Here is a 17,393-nt window from a genome sequence, read left to right as displayed (position 1 = left end):
TTTTGAAAATATTCACAATTGTAGCAAGGAAAATGTCACTTAAACTGAACCAGTAGCCATGGAAATGGTATTGGCCGTATGGATTATTTGCTTCCCGTCGGGTGACTCCATTTCTTAGTTAAGATAGAGAGAGTGATATCTGGGGAATAAAAAAGCAAATGAGAAACTTCCTTTACTCCCCCTTCTCGAAAAAAAGTTTTAAGTCTTAAGTTCACTGAAGAAGTTCTAGGAACATTTCCGTTCCTCACGAAAATCACTGCATTAATTTTCCCTCAAGTAAAGCTTTGTAACTAAAATAATCTTTCGTCATCATTACTTATTCATTAGGAGAGGCACAGTCATTTATACTATTAACATGCCCCTAACCCTGCAGGGTTAGGGGCAGGAGACGTTAATTTCCCACGCACGAGATCACTGTGTGATGGATGTCCTCCCCTGCGGTGGGTTGGGTGGGTAACAGCGCTTTGGACAATTAGTGGATTTTAGCGCTATATAAATAAAATTATTATTATTATTATTATTATAATTATTATTATAATAATAATTATCATAATAATAAAAAAAACAAACATACAGATGTGTTTGTTAAGTATCCCCTTAGTTTAACAGCCTCAAGGGGTATTTTGTATTCATTTGGGTCTTGCAAGTGTTTATCTCACTCACAGATTTGCTCAGTTGCTCGAGAAGCGATGTGAGAGGCTTTACCTTGAATGGGCAGTGGTTGTTTCCTTGTCGTTTTGTAAAGATATTTACCTAAATGATGTGCCTTAATGATGTGCCTTAATGATGTGCCTTAATGATGTGCCTTAATGATGTGCCAAATTGATCAAACTCACCCCACAGAATTTTTGCCACTAGTCGCTCAAATCAGTATAGGGCAGTCGTATGACTTGAAGGGCTGGATGTTCCCTTTTAATAACCAGCTGAAGACAATCTCATTTGATATAAAAAGCGGGAAAATTGATCATTGCTTTTTAGATGAGATCTTTAAGCTTTATTCGACTAGTAAAACCATGGAAGGTCTCGTGTTGGCTCTTTGATCATCCGCCAAACTGATATGCCGCGTAAACAACCCCCAAAGGCGATTTTCTAATTGCAACTCTTTTAACATGAAGACAAAAAAGAAAAAAGGACCCCTTGAAATAAAATAATGGGCACAACTTATCTACAAGATGCCAAATAACTTTATTCTTATCGTACTCAAAGCAATCACGGACAACCCGTTACCCGTGGTCTACTACCTTTCCAAAATGGCCTATTCTCATCGGCTAGGTTTCCTGTTAATTTCGGTTTCCCTAAGTTTAATCTTTCTCTCTCCCTTTTGACGCTACGTTTTAAGCACTCCTTGCTGAGTTCAAACCACTTAATTTGGAGGTTTTCTTGCCTCACTATTTTGGGAACTTATTGTAAAGGTTATATATTTCTATGAGTAAAATAATGAGTCCAGGCCCCGGTTGTTCTTAGAGTGGATAACGCTATCCACAGCAGAAATCGCGATCCGGTAAGAGAGTGCAATAATTTTCGTCAAAAATTATGGGCTGGTTAGTCATTCATTCGTAGCAGCGTTATCTGCCCTTTGAATATCCATGGCCGGGTCAATGCTATTGATGGAAATGAATCCGTCGATGCGTGCAAGATCACTCAAAGTACGTATTGTTGATTGTGGGAAGTGATTTCAAATATTTCGACTCTGCGTGGGAAGGTGAGCAAGATATAAGATCATACATTGCGGCATTGGCCCCACCAAATTTAAACTTTCCTGTTGAAAACTATGGAATCATACGCCATTTGAGTAAAATTACCTCTCTGATAATTCTTTGCTACGTCTTTGCACAAGCAAGTTAGAGGGCTGACCCTTCAGGCATATAGCACGACAGTGAAATGATTTCGAAAATTCCACCCAAAATTGAACAAAAAGCTTATGTACAAAAATTCATATCGCAAACCCTAGGCTGATGCCTGAATTGAGCACTTTAAAGCTTTCTTTATTCCTCATGATACCATGCAACAGCATTTAGCAGAGAAAAATTTCCATGCCCATTAAAAATGATACAGCCGCAGAAAGTTGACTCTTTGCTCTAAGCTATCTACTGTCTTGTTTAATTTATCACTCAGGCATGGAGAAAAAATAAATCATGGAAGATTAAGATAACAGAGAAATAGTCATGTTATTTTATCCAAAATATTTCCTACTGTTCATTACGAAATTGTTCGTATTGAATAAAATAGTACTTGTAGTTATTCAATTTCATATTGGAAAATGTAACCTGTAGTATTATGGTAGTGCGCGACATAAACTTAGAAAGGTCCTCTCTCCTGAGTTTATGAACCTCAAGCTTTTTAACATTTTCATACTCCTGTACAGTATTTTAGTTAGTCTGAATAAAAAATCGCTTGAGGAAGAAGTTGGAAATTTGCGCTGAGCCGAGAATAAAAGCTGGGCCTTTGTGCGCCGAGAGCGATTTCCGCTCGTAAAAAGTTTACTTTGTTATGTTCCGAAAAATATTAAAAAAAAAGAGAAAGGGGGTTTCGTTTACTTTTACACTATAAAAGATTCATAGGCAAAATTTGGAAGAAATTGAGTTCTTTGAACTGAAATGCACTGAGATGCTTTTAGAGAGAGACTTGAAGCGGCTTTAGTGGCCTATTTTCACTAAGAGCGCATTGTGAAAGCTCGCCGCTGTGCGAACCATCTTTAGAATTCATGGAATTATGTTTCTTCTTTTTAATTGTTCAGCGTTCTTCTTATTGAAAAGCTATCAATGGTATGAACCGTGATAATCATCTCACTTATACTACTATACTACTGTAAGATCAAACTACTGAATGTTGATGACAAATAAGAATTCGACTTAACTTAAAATGTTTACATTCATTTTTAAAAAAATGGAAATATGCCTTGCAATCATGATATGTTGACTTATGTCCTCGTGTGGCTACTTTTTGCATGATTGTCACTTTCAATATCACATCATAACTTTTGACTTAAAACGGTGAAGAGGAAAGTAAAACACTACTTAAGAAGGTCCTTAATATTTTCAATCGTGTAAGATTGAAACATTTCCGTTAAGGAACAAAAGGACGCCAAAATTACCTCCCATTTGCTCAAAGATTATTTTAAGCTTTAAAAGAGGTTATTAGTTATGCACGGAGGATGCAATCAAAGTCTCGTTGTTGTCTTTTTTACCTCTATCCGACCAATATGCGGTATAAGAAATATTCCAAACTCTTTCATTTTACTTTTTAGGACTAAACGTTTTTCCTAATACTCCGAAAGAAAATGTACTGGGTGGTGTTATGACATAAAAGAAGCTGTTATTAGGGCGGACGATAATTAGTTTCGTTTCTAAAGTTGTGCTCTTATTGAACGAAAATTACCACATAAATGTAGGCCATTTAAGGACAAAGTGGGGTGAATTCAGAACGTTAGCTTTTCTCAAGAACAAAGAGAGGCAAAGCCTAAAAAAAAGTTGCAACCGAATTGCGAAACATTTCTTATCATCAAACGTTCAAACACTTATATTTTGTATGGCCTGGGGTGAGACACGTTCTTTTGGATTCCAAAGCCAGTTGAATCAGTCTTTTATTTTGTATTCAGGATACGTGTGAAGAAATTTCAAAACTGTACGTTAGTAACTGAGTAGTAGAGTCCAGAAACCTGTCTTAAGTTGCACATTAGGATACATAAAGATCAAAATCAAAGACCTCTTCATTACTGTGTTATGATCACGATTGTTTATATAACAAAGACTTACTTTATATCCTAAGACGGCAAGATGACATTATTTTCCACTAGCCTATCAAGAAAAATGCGGCGGCTCTAATTTGCTTCTTAATGTGCGACCTCATGAATTGCAAGTTATGTAGGATAACTTAGATAAATGCGTCAACTAACCACCAAGGTCACTAAATAAAGCTTCCAACTTTTGTTCGTCGAGTCGTGAAACCCAAGGCCCCTGTTTTTTTTTCTTTTGAAGTTCAAAAATAATTTTTCCGTTAAAATGTAAGTTGTTCTTCCGCATCGAAGGACCAGCCTGGTTTTGCAAATTCTACCTTCCTCGTTTTCCAAATTTTCTGCGGATTATTTCAACCTTTTTACCGCTTTATTTGTTGTATCACTGCGCCGTTCTGTCCGCGATCGCTACTCGTAAATGTTCTGTTTGACACGCTTGTCAGTTTCAGACAAAAGGTTCCATTTTATTCCATTTGATTGTTCCTTCAAGAATGTGTGACATGTCGTGGAAGTCGCAGTGTATGGGGGGTGGTAAGTGAGAAATCATGGGTTTCGGGCTGGTGGTTTTTCTGGTTTTCTACAGTTTCCCCCTTCCCCACGCCTTGTCACTCGTACCAAATCTTCTAGCCGTCAAATATGGCGACCGAATATTCACTGCACTGAATCACACGCTTGAAAACACAAACTATCGCCTGCTAGCAAGCTTAAGGCTGTCAAAATAATTGCTGTCTGCTATCTCGTCAGAGGAAATTGTTCACCTATAATTCTAGATCCTTGTGGTTCTTCCTTTTCATTCAATACAGTAATAACTAGAAATGTGCAAACTATCATTGATGCGCTGTGAAATGCACGCATAAACAATTAAGTCTCTCTTGTCTGTTACCTGGAGTAACTGTGATGTTGACCGCCAATAAACGATAACGATATGATATAATTACTCAAACACAACGAATACATGAAATTTATATATCTGAACTACGGTTATAGAAACGTATTTGTGCACGATCCTCGCAATAAAGAGCACTATTTAAAGTGCACATGACTCGAAAATCCCCCCTTCCCCTTTTTTTTCTTACATTCAAAAATACATGTTATGAGAAGTATTTCAGCGAAAAAAAGCAAGTCACAAAACAAGGTTTTAAGAACACATCAAAATATGGGACAAGAGCCTGGGGAAGAATAATAGAGCTGTCACGTCATCGGTTGTGTAGAAGATGTTGTTCCCAGTGATCAAGCAGTGGTTTTGAGTTATTCTACTTGTCGATTACGAGCTAAATATGTCGGAAACCGATCAAAAGCGATCGAGAGTTCTCTTGTACATCATCTGAGGATGATGTAGAATCATTCTCAAGTTCTGAAGAAGTCAGTGCAGGTATTATGGGCGAGAAAGTCGCTTACCAAGACGAACCTTTAGCGAACTCCGATGAAAGTGACAGCAACGGACAAGAAGAGGAAGACGAGGATGAAGATGGCTCATCTTCTGCCACTTTATCCCGAAGATTCGAGAAAATGGAACCCGCTAGTACGTGGTAAGTTTGTCTTACCTTGCTCTGATGTGCCCCGTTTGTTTACGCTAAAGCTAAACCGAAACATGATGGTGAAATGACAACCAACTTTAGTGATGCTTTTGCGTGCGGCCTTTCAATTGCACTCGGAAAATGAGCTTTTATTTTTTTCTACTTGAGAACGAGATAAGCTCACCATGGTTTTATTTTTCATCAGGTCTTCCTGTAACCAGTGCAGTGATGCTATGCTGGTATCAGCCCGCGAGTTTAGGTGTTGCATGGAAGTGGACTGTGCACGTGGAAAACTTACATTTGATGGAAGTATTGAACGGATATCGTGCATCACACAGCATGCAGATTATCTTGCGCTGACCAACAGCACAATCCGGAGACAGGTGAGACCGTTGCTTCGGGACAGAAATGGCGAAATGTACCGCCGCAGAAATGGCACCTGAAAAAAACGAGTGAGTACAATTTGTTTACATAACAGCAAGATTTACAATTTGTAAATAATTTTTTGTTATCTTCTGTATTCAAAACTGTCCTGGATTTTTTTTGTCTATCTGCAAGACAAATGTTGATTTTCGCACAATATGTCTTCAAACCTTTATTACAGATTTCTTAGAGCTACAGCCTACAGGTGGCTGGTTCGATGGATCTTCAGCTACTTGGGCTGGGAGAATAGTTGGCCATTGCCAGTATGTGTCTACCACAATATCAGATTTAGATATGGGTCCCATAGCGCAACTGGATATACTTCAGCAGAAGAAAGGATCTGAAATGTGATCATTATTGTCCTAATATTTCCAATAGAGTTTTACAATAAAATTTGAATTGACTTGCTTCACAATGATCTCCTTATTTTTGCATCGCTTAGTACACTCAGTAATTTAGGCTGCAATAAATCCTTGATGGAGGGGGGGGGGGGGTTTACTCTCTTATATGGGCTATATCATGATGCACCACTGGATAGGGTAAGGTTTTTAATCCCTCCACCCTGCACAGGGTAAATAATCTCAAGCGTGGCTGTCCTAATTAGGGTCTGACAGGGTACCACTGCAAGACTCATTGAGTATTATGTTTATCTGTATTTATTTAGAAGGCATCAAGTTATTTTTCAGAACAATATTGTTGACAGTACCTTTAAGTTGCCCTATCAGCATTATAACACAACTGCATGTTGACATAATTACTTTCAGTACATCCTGATGACCGGAAGACTCAGGGTTTCAACAACCCAGTGGCACCTTATACCTAGACATGGGTCAAGTGCCCCCTCCCCCCTATCCCTAGCCAAAAATGCAGAGAAGAACATCATGGTTAGCAACTGCAAATTTTGGGACCCTATCATTTAAATGTGAACTTTTTAAAACAATATCAAACAAGTTGCCTAGTGAAGGTGTAGTCTGATCGTCCGGGTGAGTGTAGTCCTGAGAAGGACTGTTGTCGGTGGTAGTGACTGACGTTTCGACAACCTGTGCGGAAGTCATCATCAGAGTCAAGTAAATGACTGTTGTCAGTAGAATGTTCTTATTCCAGTTCGTGTGAAATGATCGGTTGGTTTTGCCGTGATGTTATTGGCTGTAAGACTCAAGTGACGTAAGTCGGTCGTGATTGGTCTGTTTCGATCTTTCGGTAAAGTTAGGTCGTTCTTTTTCGGTCGTTTGTGATGTTTATGTCGTGAATGAGTCGTTTGTATAGAGCGGGTAGTTGTTGACATCTGTTTAGGGGAGTCTGTTCTAAGTTAGTAAACCAGCTTTCCAGAGTCAGTCGTTGAAAATAATCAGTGCTGTAGGTTAGGCATTGCGCAGAGTCCCAGTCAATGTTGTGGTTGCTAAGTCGATGGTGTTCACCAATGTGATTGCTGACATCACCTTTCCTCGTCGCCCGTCTGTGTTCAGTCAGTCTTGTTGTGAGGTTTCTGCCAGTCTCTGCCGTGTTTTTACGAAGAAAAACTACAACAACGACTTCATCCGACGAAACACTCACCGACCCACTACCACTACCGAAACAAACGACACCGCAACCCCTACGACTACAGCAACCATACCGTACATAAAAGGCATGTCTGAAAACATCTCGCGCATCTTACTACCCTTCAATATCCGCGTCGCCCACAAACCCATCACCACACTACGTCAGTTACTAACCAACATTAAAGACAAAGACGAACCGAGGAACAGACGGGGAACGATTTATAAGATCAATTGTTCCGACTGCCAAGCCTCCTACATCGGTGAGACAGGCAGAAACCTCACAACAAGACTGACTGAACACAGACGGGCGACGAGGAAAGGTGATGTCAGCAATCACATTGGTGAACACCATCGACTTAGCAACCACAACATTGACTGGGACTCTGCGCAATGCCTAACCTACAGCACTGACTATTTTCAACGAATGACTCTGGAAAGCTGGTTTACTAACTTAGAACAGACTCCCCTAAACAGATGTCAACAACTACCCGCTCCATACAAACGACTCATTCACGACATAAACATCACAAACGACCGAAAAAGAACGACCTAACTTTACCGACAGATCGAAACAGACCAATCACGACCGACTTACGTCACTTGAGTCTTACAGCCAATAACATCACGGCAAAACCAACCGATCATTTCACACGAACTGGAATAAGAACTGAATAGGCGTTCCTGTCGAAGCCTATCCCAAAGTCGATAAGAACGTGACGAGGGTCAGAATCTTTGTAAATCCCCGTTTTATTCTGAAAACAATCAGTTAACGGCTAAATCACAATGCTGCTAAGGTTACGAAAGTTACCAACATACCGACAAACCGGCTAAAATAACTAACAAGAAATCCAAAAAATAAGAACGCCAAGATAAAACAACAAAGCCTACCGATTATCGACGTTTGGTAAAGGATCCGGAGGCGGACAAGGTAAAATTAAACAGCTTCGAAAGATACAAAATAGCTCGAGCACATGCACGTGGAAAAAAGGAGCCGTGTTTTTTTTGTTGTATGCCCGGATGTCGGGTGAGAAACCGCTGTCCAAATGAGGGCGTTGAGCATAGGCCTCAACATGCTCCCCCCTTTGAACTAGCTAAACTTAAGAGCACGTTCAACAAGGCTACTCGGATCCTAACAGTTCGTAAAAAGCTCAGCGTTAAAAAAGGCTGACACTAAATGTTCGTTGCTAATTTGACTCCTCCAGAAGACACAACTTTGAGATTGGACGCAGCAGCGTCGAATTCTTGGTCTTGATCTCGGCTGTACGAACCAGGCCATCCTTGCCAGGAAACACCTTTGTAACTCGACCTAGCAACCAGTGACCACGAGGGGTATTCTCTGTTACAACAAGGACCAGGTCGTTGACTGCCAAGTTGCGCCGTTTGAGAATCCACTTCTTGCGCTCCTGAAGCAGGGGTAAGTATTCACGCAGCCATCTAACCCAGAAGTGGTTTGAGAGAATTTGGCCCCTTCGCCATTGCCTGCGGGAATACAGGTCTCTGTCTTGGAAATCTCCTGGCGGCAAAGACATCCCTTTTCGTTGTTGTAGGAGATGACTGGGAGTAATGGGTTCGCAGTCATCAGGGTCGTCGCTGCTTGGGCATAAAGGCCGACTGTTGAGTATTCCGACTGTCTCAGCAAAGACAGTTCTGAGGGTCTCCCTGGTAATGAAGGCATGAGGGTGACCTAGGATGGCCTTCATGGTACCACGGACACTCCTGATGAGTCGCTCCCACACCCCGGACATATGGCTGGCGGTTGGGGGGTGGAAATGCCACTTTGTCAATGGTTGGCAATGCCATTCGACATCTTTCTCATGCAGGGATCTCTGAATGATGTTGTGGTCCAGGTCTTGAATGGCATCTCTAATTTCCTTTTCACCACCAGTGAAATTGGTACCATTGTCACTCCAGACTTCCTTGACGGCCCCACAAATGTTAATAAAGCGTCGCAGGGCTTGGATGAAGGCGTCTGACTCTAAGGATCCAACATCCTCAATGTGGATAGCCCTGCAGGTGAGACAGACGAAGATGCATCCATAAACTTTCTCAGAGCTACGACCCCTCTTGACGTGGAAGGGACCGAAGAAGTCCACCCCCGTGTAGGTAAAGGGTGGCTCATGAGGTGTGAGTCTGGGCTTCGGTAGGTCTCCCATCATCTGTTTCATGACACCTTCATGTCGTTTGCGGCAGGCTATGCAGGAGCGTAGTATACGTCGGGTCAATGCGCGGGCGTTGAGAATCCAGAATTTCTGACGCAGTGTAGATAGCACATGTTCCCGACCTGCATGTCCAAAGATCTCATGGTGATGTCGAACAAGCAGTGTAGCAATGGGATGCTCGCTTGGGATCACCAATGGATGGATGGCTTGAAAGGCTACTGGTGCATGTCGTAGCCGGCCTCCAACGCATATTGTACCATTGACGAGGATTGGACTAAGTGTACTCAACTTACTGTCTTTCTTCACAGGTTTACCAGACTCCAAGGCTTCCAGCTCTCCTTGGAAATACTGCCGTTGGACCCTTTTTATGATGGCCTTTGAAGCGGTGAGCATCTCTGTTAATCTGATCCCGCCATGGTTAGATATGGCTGGTACACTGCATTTGGACCTGACAAATTGAAGAAAACGCATGATCAATGCCACAGTCCTGACCAGCTTAGGCCATGAGGAAAACTTCCTCAACAATTCATCCAAGGAGGAAACAGCTGTAGCTGTTATACTCTGATTGGTTCTCGGAGTGATTACTTCCTTGTCATTCTCCAGGATGTCACCCACTTTGCGGTGAGGCCAATGTTCCTCTGTTTGCCATAAGAATTTGGGTCCAGTCCACCAGCGGCATCCAGGGTGAAGGGCTTCTATAGGCATGCCTCGAGATCCATCATCCGCTGGATTCAGGGTTCCTGGGACATGATGCCACTGATCGGGTGTAGTATGCTCATGGATTTCCTCTAATCTGGTGGCAACGAAGCGATGGAATCTTCTCGTTTTGTTCTTGATATACTGGAGCACTGTTAGTGAGTCGGTCCAGAAAACAATGCAGTCGATGGGAAAATCAAGCTCAGCCCTAATGAGGTTGCTGGTTCGGACTGCCATCAGGCTCGCCATGAGCTCGAGGCGTGGGATGGTTGGTCTCCTGAGGGGTGCATTACGGCATTTACCGAAGACAAAGGAGCAGTGTGTTTGGTCACCATGGTTGTCACTCAGTCTTAAGTATGCAGAGGTTGAGTAGGCATACTCACTTGCATCGCTGAACATGTGGAGTTGAACTGTGCAATTGCTCGGCATACTTAAGTTCCTGTAGCAGCGAGGTAACTGGATCTCCTCAAGCTGTGGAAGAGAATGTGTCCAGCGTCGCCAAACTTTCAAATGGTGGTCTTGGATTTCTTCGTCCCATCCAACCTTCTCTTTCCAGAGATCTTGAATAAGCACTTTGACTGGGAGCACAAATGGTGACAGGAATCCGAGAGGGTCGAACAGCGAGCTTATGGTGGAGAGAATTCCACGCTTCGTGGCAGGTTTGGTGGAAGTCACTGTCTTGAAGCAGAATACGTCCCTCTCAGCATCCCAGTGAAGACCCAAGGTACGATTGATTGGTAATCTGTCCAACTCAAGGTTAAGAGTTGGATTGGCTCTTTCTTGGGAAGGAAGCGCAGACAGAACCTCTCTTCTGTTGCTCAAAAACTTGGTCAGGTGAAAGCCGCCCTCTTTCAGCATGGCAACCAATTTAAAGGCAAGGGTGATTGCTTGATCAGTTGTCTGAATAGACTTAAGGAGGTCGTCGACATAAAAGTTACGACGGACGGTTTCTGCAACTTCGCTGCCATACTTGTCCTCATTATCGTCAGCAGTTTGTCGCAAAGCTTTATTGGAGCAACAAGGGGAGGATGTGGCACCAAATATGTGGACCTGCATCTGGTACTCCTCGGGTTCATCACTGAGATTTCCAGTCCACCACAGGAACCGAAGGGCATCGCAGTCTTCAGCAGGTACCCGAACTTGGTGGAACATCTGTTCTATGTCTGCAATGAGAACAACCTCCTCCTGTCGAAACCGCATAAGAACACCTGCTAGGTTGTTGATATAATCTGGACCTTGTAGGAGTTCATCATTCAACGAAGTGCCTTGAAACTTTGCCGCTGCGTCGAACACTACACGGATCTTGCCTGGTTTGTTGGGGCTAGTAACAGGATGGTGGGGAAGGTACCAGGTCTTGTTACTTCTTTGTTCAGCATGTTCTTTAGTGAGCTTACGAGCATGGCCTTTGGCAATGTAACCATCGATAACTGAACGGTACTTCTCATGCAGGACTTCATCCTTCTCAAGGCGTCGCCCCAGGTGACGGAGACGTATTTCAGCCATTGCGCGGTTGAAGGGAAGGTCAGGTGGATCACGTCTCCAAAGGAGTCCCATGCAGTAATGGTCATTTGACTTTGAAATCGTGCTGTTAATAACCCGTTCGGCATACCTGTCTTCAACTGACATGGACTTGTAAGGTTTGGTAGTGCCAAGAGACTCCGACTCCCAGAAGAGTTCAACTTGATGGTGGAGGGAAATGTCATTGGCGGAGGTATGGATGTGGTAAACATTGTGGCACTGTTGTGTCGTTCTTTCACCTGATCTACCGAGGACAGCAAAGCCAAGGCACGAACGGATCGCGATGGGGTCATTTGGTCCTCCATGACGAACCTCCAGGGGAACAAACACTTCAGGAATATTTGTCCCTATGATGAGTGAGATCTTCTGCCTTTCAACTTCCGGAAAAGGAACATCTTGAAGATGCGGCCATCTTTCTTTGCTTATGGCTATGCGCTGGTGGCGCAACGGGATGTTGAGCTCTTTCCCAGACCACACTTCCTTAAGCTGAAGCTGTTGTGGCTGTTCGTCAATGAGAGACTCAACTGCAAGACTAACCCTTTCTCCCCTTTGAAGCTCATTGCAACTGCTCACAGTTGAGAGGAGTAAATGGTCAGGTCGGCCACAGAGTCCTAGGGAGCTGACCAATGATGGGTCCACGAGAGTGACTTCAGATCCGGAGTCTAGCATTGCGTAAGTGGTAACAGCCAACCCATTACTGCCAATTACTCGCACCGGTACGACCTGTAAGAGGACTGTTTCTGAATCCCCTGACCCTGCAGTGGCACAGACAGGCGTTGAGGTTGTGGCATTGACTCCTGAAGCTTGGTCCTCCGAAGTAGAATTTCCAGGTGTCTGCTGAGCCTGTGTTTGATGAAGGAGCGAGTGGTGGAAGGCACCACATCCTTCAACTCGACATCTGAACCTGCTGGGGCAGGTATCTGTTGAGTGTTCGGTACCTTTGAGGCAGTTAGGGCACAGCCTCTTCGTAGTAACGAAGGACATCCTTTCCTTTGGCGTCTTCGCCTTAAATGCTTCACATCGGTAGAGTGAATGTGCTTGACCACAGTGGCGACAGCTATTTGTTTTGTCTCTGCCTCTCTTTGGAGGCGTCTTAGGTGGCGGCCTCCCACCATCGTTGATATTCATTGTGTATTTAGGAGTGTCCATTTTCTCATTTGGTGGCAGCCGTTTGTTCTTGGAGTTGTTATTGTAGTTGAACTGCTGGGGTTTGCCACTGACTGGGTGGTTAGCAATGTTTGCATGCTTGTTCACAAAACCAACAAAATCCGTCAGAGTTGGGAAATGTTGGCCCTTTGTTTCCAAGTCACAGGCCAGTGTGGCAAACTTGTCCTGAAGTGGCTTTGGTAGCCGTTCTGTCATGTAAACAATGTTACCTTGGTTGACTTGCGACAGACAGTTCATGGACGTTAGCGTTGCAAGGGCTCTTGTAGCAGTATCAGCAAATTTCCGAAGGTTGATCTTGTCGCTGACAGATATGGGAGGACCCTTTACCAGACTGTTGATGACAGAGTTAACAATCACACACGGTCGTCCATACCGTTGTTCGAGGATTTGCAGTGCTTGATGGAGTCCATCTTTGGATGTCTCAAGGCCTGCTACTGCCTGTTTGGCGTCCCCATCTAAGAACTGCACTAGGCGAGTCATTTTGCTGCTATCATCCATATCTTCTCGTGACATCACAATGCGCTCAAAGCGTTGCTTAAACAAGGGAAACTCTGCAGGGATGCCACCAAATTTCTGAAACTGAATAGGTGGGAGGTTTTGGTTGTATGCAAGCTTTTGTTGAGTGGTTGAAATCTCTTTCATGGCTGTAGCAACCATGGCAAGAACTTCTCCCTGAACAGAAGGCATGGGCGTTGCATTCACACCTGAGGTGCCCAATGGAGGCTGAAAGGGCGCTGCCCAAGGAGAAAGGCTGCTTGTCACGGGCACGCTCGGACCACTGACAGTAACAGATGAAGCACCACTCTGAGAGGTGTTCACAGTCGTCACTGGTAGTTTGGTAATGGGTGGAGGCTGATAGAGCAGTGTCGGCGGAGTGAGATTGTTCATCACAGGTGGGCTGAGACCGCTGACAGCGGCTGTGGACGGAACACTGGTCTCGGGTTTATTCAAGGGCATGATTGAAACTTTGGTGGAAGCTGACATCAATGAACTCTGCACTACGGATGTAGACGGATTGGGCTGCCCGAAAGAAGCATGGCCACTTAATACCAGTGGACTCAGATCACTCGCCAAGGTTGTGGATGAAACACCAGGGAGGTGTGCAGGCATGGCCGATACATCGGGTGTCACTGGTGGTACAGAATGCGTGACAGAAACCAACGGAGGATTAAAAATGCTGCCAGACAAGGGTGGCGCACGCTCGAAAGATGTTGACTCCACTAACGATGACTCGTTGTCTGAAACTCCCCCTTCCATTTCTTCCGTAAGTTTGGCTTCTAAGTCCGTAATGGCAGCTGCCTTTCTTGCTTCGGCGAGCTTGAGGTCTGCCTCGGTCTTTAGGGATTCCAGCCTAATGATGGCCTTTAGTTCCTCTTCCTCGGCTTCTCGCATCCGGGCAAGTTCACGTTGTTTTCTTTTCAGCTCTAACATCCTCATTTCTTCTTCAATTCTCCGTTGTCTCTCTTGTTCCACAAACGCAAGAGCCAGTTGAGCCTTTTCCGCCTCTAATCTGCGGGCTTGTGCTTTCGAGCTGTAAGTGCTGCTTGAGCGTCGCGATGATCGGTGACTACGTGAGCTCGCGAATCCCTGATGCCTTAAACCAGTCGGTTTCTGCAAATCCTCCATTACCCACTCATTGAACTTGGTTGCTGCGTTGCAAATAAAGTTTTCAACACTTGTAGAAAGGCTTGTCCTTTGCTCAGCTAAAATGTCGAAACGTTCAGCATTTTCTGTTCTTTCGCCTGGTTCAGCGACATCCATAAATTTATTGTGTGACAAAACGAAGTTCTTCCACAGCGTTTCGTAATGGTCGAACCTTTCCTTTACTAAGGTCACATTCGACGGGTCTTCGTCCTGTAACAATGTTTCAATTTCGTTCTGAACTTTAGTAAGAGAGCCAAGGTGACCAGCACGAGAGCGCTGCAGGGATAACGCTTTCTCCCGCCTGACATCTTCGGAATTTAACAGTGTGGAGGGTCGCGACTCGCGTTTGTTGACATCGTTGTTTTCCATTTCACAAGGAAGGAACTTCTAATTTGCTAACATGTGAATTAACGAAGGTGGAACGTATCGAATTTTAGCGATTCGCTGAATAATTGTGGTGTTTTCGACGGAGGTTGTCGCTTGTGAAGGTGAAGGTTATCTAGCCAAGTTGACCTTGTGCATGCAAGCGAATCTCAATGGTTAATCAGTGAACGGCGCGATAATTGCTATCGAGACGGCGAAAACAAAGCTAATCGAATAAAACCATGAATAGGCGTTCCTGTCGAAGCCTATCCCAAAGTCGATAAGAACGTGACGAGGGTCAGAATCTTTGTAAATCCCCGTTTTATTCTGAAAACAATCAGTTAACGGCTAAATCACAATGCTGCTAAGGTTACGAAAGTTACCAACATACCGACAAACCGGCTAAAATAACTAACAAGAAATCCAAAAAATAAGAACGCCAAGATAAAACAACAAAGCCTACCGATTATCGACGTTTGGTAAAGGATCCGGAGGCGGACAAGGTAAAATTAAACAGCTTCGAAAGATACAAAATAGCTCGAGCACATGCACGTGGAAAAAAGGAGCCGTGTTTTTTTTGTTGTATGCCCGGATGTCGGGTGAGAAACCGCTGTCCAAATGAGGGCGTTGAGCATAGGCCTCAACAAGAACATTCTACTGACAACAATCATTCACTTGACTCTGATGATGACTTTCGCACAGGTTGTCGAAACGTCAGTCACTATCACCGACAACAGTCCTTCTCAGGACTACACTCACCCGGACGATTAGACTACACCTTCACATGTTACCCCCGGGTTCAAACCATTTACTGCATTAAGTTGCCTAGTGCTAAAAAATTTGTAATGATGACAATTATTCATGCTCTTTCCCTGTTAGGCATCCATTGGTGTGGGGCAGTGGTTATGTCGATGTCCTGTTTTTTTGCATTTGCTGCAAGTGTAAGTCTTTTTCTTTGCTGGAGGTTCATTTTCAGCAAGTTTATTTTGTGAAGACTGCATGGAATCTTGTTCAGCAACTAATTAAATAAAAAATATTAACAAAAAAGGTGTCTGTTTGCATTTCGATCCTCATGATTGCATTTTTGCATCAAATAATACGTTCTTTTTTTCTAGTTTTGCCAACAAATAATCTTGGCAATAATTAGTAAAATATAAGCTGACAATGCAGAATGCTTTATCCCTCACATCGCAATGCCAACTGAATGTCAAGCAAACAAAATCAGAACAAATATTTCCAACAAGTAATGATCACTACCCAAGTTTCACAGTCGGTGAAGGAGAACAACTGTGTTGTTTAAGACCTCTCTAACCACCTGAAAAAAATGATAAATTTGTATACAGATTATTAAATAAGAGCGGTGATATTAAGATCGAATTTATCAAAGTAAACCTGGTAAGTAGATATGTCGATTGCGATTGATTAAAAGTTATTCGAGTAGAACCTACCCTCCTCCGTCCTCGATGTGGGCCATTCTCTTGCCTGACGGCGACATCGATAGTTGGGAATGCTTCCTTCTCAAGCCTTCGAACGCTCCGCTGATCTCTGATGTTGATCTTTCGACAAAAGCTGTCTGGCGCGAAATGCCCAGAACACAACACTGAGGTCTTCGATGGCTTAAAACCTGGCCAATGTTTATGGACGAATTTCGTCCATTTCCTTTCTAAAATTTCATTAGAAGGAGAAAGATGCATTGATATGCTCGGGGTTTGACTTGAATTCGTGCAGCTGACTAACCCCGGGCCACTAGCTACACAATATTTCCCGGAAACTCTTCGAGTTCACCTATCCGCTGTTTTCCCGGGTGCAATCTACACAACTGATGACGTCACAGAGGAATTTTGGCTGCGGGGGAATTGTCGCACATTTTTGGGAAAAGTGCTCAACTTTGAGCCGGAGGGAAATCTATTAAAGCGCTTCCATGAAGGTTCTAATACCTGAATTCGATCAAGTAATACTTAAATTTTAATAATAACAAATAGAAATAGGGGAGAAAAGTTTCGAGTCATGTGCACTTTAAGCAATAGTGAAAATCAGACCTGAAAAAATTCAGGCCTGTGCGGGACTCGAACCACTTACCTCTGCGATACGAGTAATTTGATGACCTGCTCCCAGTTGGCTTGTGAGCTAATTTGATAGAGCACTGTACTAGTATCGGAGAGGTCAGTGGTTCGAGTCTCGTACAGGCCTGAGATTCTGACTGCACTCAGGCGAGATATTCGATGTGAAAGTTTATTTAGGATGAGTCAGCCAACCTTGTACTACACGCATCCTACTACTAGAATCTGCAATGTTCTAGAAGGATTTACTGAGGTTAAAGGGCTATGAAAAATAGCCTGTGCTACGCCAGATACGAAAAAGCACTAAAAAAACCACTCTTTAGGAGTGGTCAAAAAATACGTGGAAACGTATTCCTCATCTAATGCAGCAGCACTGTACCCCAAGGAAAAGGTATTTAAAATAAACCTAGTTCAGTACATTACTAATCACACAGAAAATTCAATGAAAGCAGTGATTTATTACAAAGAATTGTAAAACTAAATTACGTTAAGTAAGAAATAAGAAGGTGGTCAAACCCAAGACTGACCGAACTGGAATGACCGCCGCCCAGTTACCCAATGGATAGTGTGCT

The 17,393-nt window shown here is 43.4% G+C and overlaps 1 protein-coding gene and 1 pseudogene across 1 annotated transcript; one reads left to right on the top strand and one right to left on the bottom strand.

Annotated features, from left to right (window-relative positions):
- Positions 1 to 5,831, top strand: part of LOC148737695 (uncharacterized) — a 95,536-nt pseudogene extending 89,705 nt beyond the window's left edge.
- A 2,567-nt stretch (positions 5,832 to 8,398) lies between these two features.
- Positions 8,399 to 14,767, bottom strand: LOC148737694 (uncharacterized). The gene has a single exon (XM_088749333.1). It carries the CDS (start codon positions 14,765 to 14,767, stop codon positions 8,399 to 8,401), a length of 6,369 nt encoding a protein of 2,122 aa, XP_088605459.1.
- Between the last annotated feature and the right edge of the window lie 2,626 nt (positions 14,768 to 17,393).

This window comes from Stylophora pistillata, chromosome 2 (genome assembly GCF_964205215.1).
Source record: "Stylophora pistillata chromosome 2, jaStyPist1.2, whole genome shotgun sequence".
Lineage (NCBI taxonomy): Eukaryota > Metazoa > Cnidaria > Anthozoa > Scleractinia > Pocilloporidae > Stylophora > Stylophora pistillata.
This window is presented reverse-complemented; position numbering and strand designations above follow the sequence as displayed.